Source organism: Aptenodytes forsteri, unplaced genomic scaffold, assembly GCF_000699145.1.
Source record: "Aptenodytes forsteri isolate BGI_AS27 unplaced genomic scaffold, ASM69914v1 Scaffold459, whole genome shotgun sequence".
Taxonomy (NCBI): domain Eukaryota; kingdom Metazoa; phylum Chordata; class Aves; order Sphenisciformes; family Spheniscidae; genus Aptenodytes; species Aptenodytes forsteri.
The window spans coordinates 31,362-34,155 of NW_008794121.1; the positions used below are offsets into that span (position 1 = coordinate 31,362).

At 67.4% G+C, this 2,794-nt stretch overlaps 1 protein-coding gene across 1 annotated transcript in view; it reads left to right on the plus strand.

Annotated features, from left to right (window-relative positions):
* ARAP1 (ArfGAP with RhoGAP domain, ankyrin repeat and PH domain 1) overlaps positions 1-2,794 on the plus strand; it is a 107,965-nt gene that overhangs the window by 3,833 nt on the left and 101,338 nt on the right. The window contains 1 exon segment of the mRNA XM_019471418.1: positions 2,466-2,617. Coding sequence (XP_019326963.1) covers positions 2,466-2,617 — 152 coding nt within the window.

The following is a 2,794-nucleotide window of genomic DNA, read 5'->3' on the forward strand; positions in this document are numbered from 1 at the left end:
AAATTTGCCCCCCCCCCCCCCCCAGTCCCTGCTCCCCGGGGGGCTGCCCCTGGGAACGTGGGCATCTGCCCCGGGGCTCAGCGGGGAGCAGGCTGTGCCCAGCCCCGGCATGGCACCGGGAAGGGTTTGCTCCCTCCTGCCCGGCTTGGCAAGCTCTGGGGCTGGGATTCGCCACCAGAGCTGCTCCTGGGGGGTTTGGGGATGCGGGGTCCACACAGGTCCCCTGCGAGCTGCATGCCGGGGCCGGGGGGCGCCCGGCCCGGCTCTGACTCAGCCCGGCTCATGCTGTCGGCGACGTGCCCTGTGCCGGAGGGGACGGGGACGTGTCCTCGCCGGGTGCTGGCGGCCGAGCAGCACCTCCCGGAATGGCAGGAGCTGTTTTCCCCGGGGCGGAGGGATGGCTGTGGTTGACCTCACCAGCAGCTTGTCCTCGTCAGGCTCCGCTGTGTCTCCCGGGGGACTGTGGGGACACCGTGGCGGACCCCCACAGCCTGTGCCAGAGAGGGGCAGTGGGATGGCTCCCGGCCCCCGATACCCGAAAGGAGAGGGGACGGAGGTGGCCGTGGGGCCCCGGCGCTCTGTGTGCACCGATGCACGTGTGGCGTATACATTACACGTATAAATGATGCATAAGTATATCGTAGGGTACATGTGCTGGTGCTTGGTTACTGCAGCGAGTATGTATAGCAGGGTGTGCGTGCACCGATGCTTGGTAACTGCACTGGGCGTATACAGTACCATATATACCTTGCTACTACAGCGGATGTATACAGTAGGGTATATATCTGCTGGTGCTTGATTGCCGCTGCGGATATATACAGTAGGGTACGGGTAAGTTGATTGGTTACTCTAGTGTACACGTCCAGTACGCTCTGTGTGCGTGCTGGTGCTTGGTTGCTACAGCAGGCGCGTACTTGGTTCCTATAGTGGATGTATACAGCAGGGTATGGCCTTCTGCTGGGCTGTGGTGATGGGTGCGTGTGCAGGCACCGGCTCTGTTTGGGGATGGTGTCGGTGCCGGCGTCAGTGCCGGTGCCCGGCCAGGCCCGGCGATGGAGGAGGTGCCGTGGCGCAGGGGAGCCGGCGCAGACAAGGGGTGCATTCAGGCGGGGGCGCAGGCGTGAGTCACCCCGCGGCGGCTGTTCGGTGCAGGCTCAGCCACTGGCGAGCCGCGGTCCCGGCTCCGCGTGCGGGGCAGCACGTGTCGGGGAGCTCCTGGAGCCGCCTGCGCTGCGGCTGCCTGGGCTCCCCCGGGGGTAACAGGGTGCCCAGCCTCGGTGATGTGCACTGGGGTGCCCGCTGGCTGGGGGCCCCCCACCCCCCGGGGGGGGGGGGTGGGGGACCTGGAGCCGCGGGACGCGGGGGACCTTCCCCTGCCCCGATGGCCCGGGACCTGCCCTGGGCTGCCTGCGGTTGGTGAGCACGGAGGTCCCTGGGGGTGTGGGGAATGCAGCCGGGCTGCCCAGGGACCTAAAGCAGCGGGGTGATGCTTGCCCATGTCTGGGGTGATGCTTGCCCGTGTCTGGGGTGATGCTTGCCTATGTCTGGATGATACTTGCCCATGTCTGGGGTGATGCTTGCCCATGTTGGGGGTGATGCTTGCCCATGTCTGGATGATGCTTGCCCATGTTGGGGGTGATGCTTGCCCATGTCTGGATGATGCTTGCCCATGTCTGGGGTGATGCTTGCCCATGTCTGGATGATGCTTGCCCATGTCTGGGGTGATGCTTGCTGCATGCAGGCTGATGCCAGGGGTCTGTCTCCTGCCTGGCTGCCTTGCATGGGTCTGGGCCCTGGCAGCCCTGGCTTTGGGGGGGATGAGCCCCTCACCCTAAACCCCCCCGGAGGAGTGGGTGCCCACAGGGGAGGTATCTCTGAGGACGAGGTCTAGGGAAGAGCTGGAGCATCCCTGTGCAGGCAGCAGGCAGCCTGGGGCAGGGCGAGGGACCCGGTGGTGCCGTGGGGACCTTTGCAGCGGTGCTGCCCGGCATTTCTGGGGTGACGCCACCCACCCGGCTCCCCTCTCTTCCGGCTGCGCCGCTGTGGTCCCCAGCGCTTCCTCCCGGCTGCTCGCGGCATGGGGCTCGGCCGCTGGCGTAGGCGCCCCGAGGGGACCCCCGTGCCTGCACCCTCCTGCCCGCCCCCGAGGGGAAGCGGCCCTGTGGGGTTGGCATTCTGCGAGAGCGGCTTTGGGCCCGGCCGGGGGGGTTCTGTGCGTTCCCAGGCGCCGAGGCTGCCGAGAGCGAGCGTCGTGTTGTGGTTTCCTCCATGCTGCGTTCACCTCCGGGGTTCCGCCGTCCCCCCCCAGCCCTGGGCCACCCTGGGCATCCCCGTGCCAGGGAACAGGAGGTGACGGGGACGTCTCAGCCTTGCTGGGTGCGGGATGTCCAAATCCAGCACCCGCGATGCCACCTCCCACGGGGTGATCGCAGCCACCGTGTTCGACACCGGCTGCTTCTCACCAGCTCCCGAAAGAGGTCGGATTTGACGCGCCGCCCCCCCCCTGCCAGCAGCGGGGCTGCGAGCCCCCGATTTTGGCCGCTGACGGCTCAGACCTACAGACCCCGCAGCAGGTCCCAGCAGCGGTGGATGCTCGTGTCCGCACCCCGATCGTGGGGTGAGGCTGCCGGTGAGGGCACCTGCTCCCCACGCCCGGGGGACAGTCTGGGGTGCAGAGCAGCCCCCCCTCAAGCAGCTGGGGGGGGCGTGTAGAAGGGCAGTGAGTGATGTCCGAGAAGGTGATGGCAGAAGTCTCCTCTGTGTTTGCCCAGGGCTGGGCACAGCCCCGTGAGCC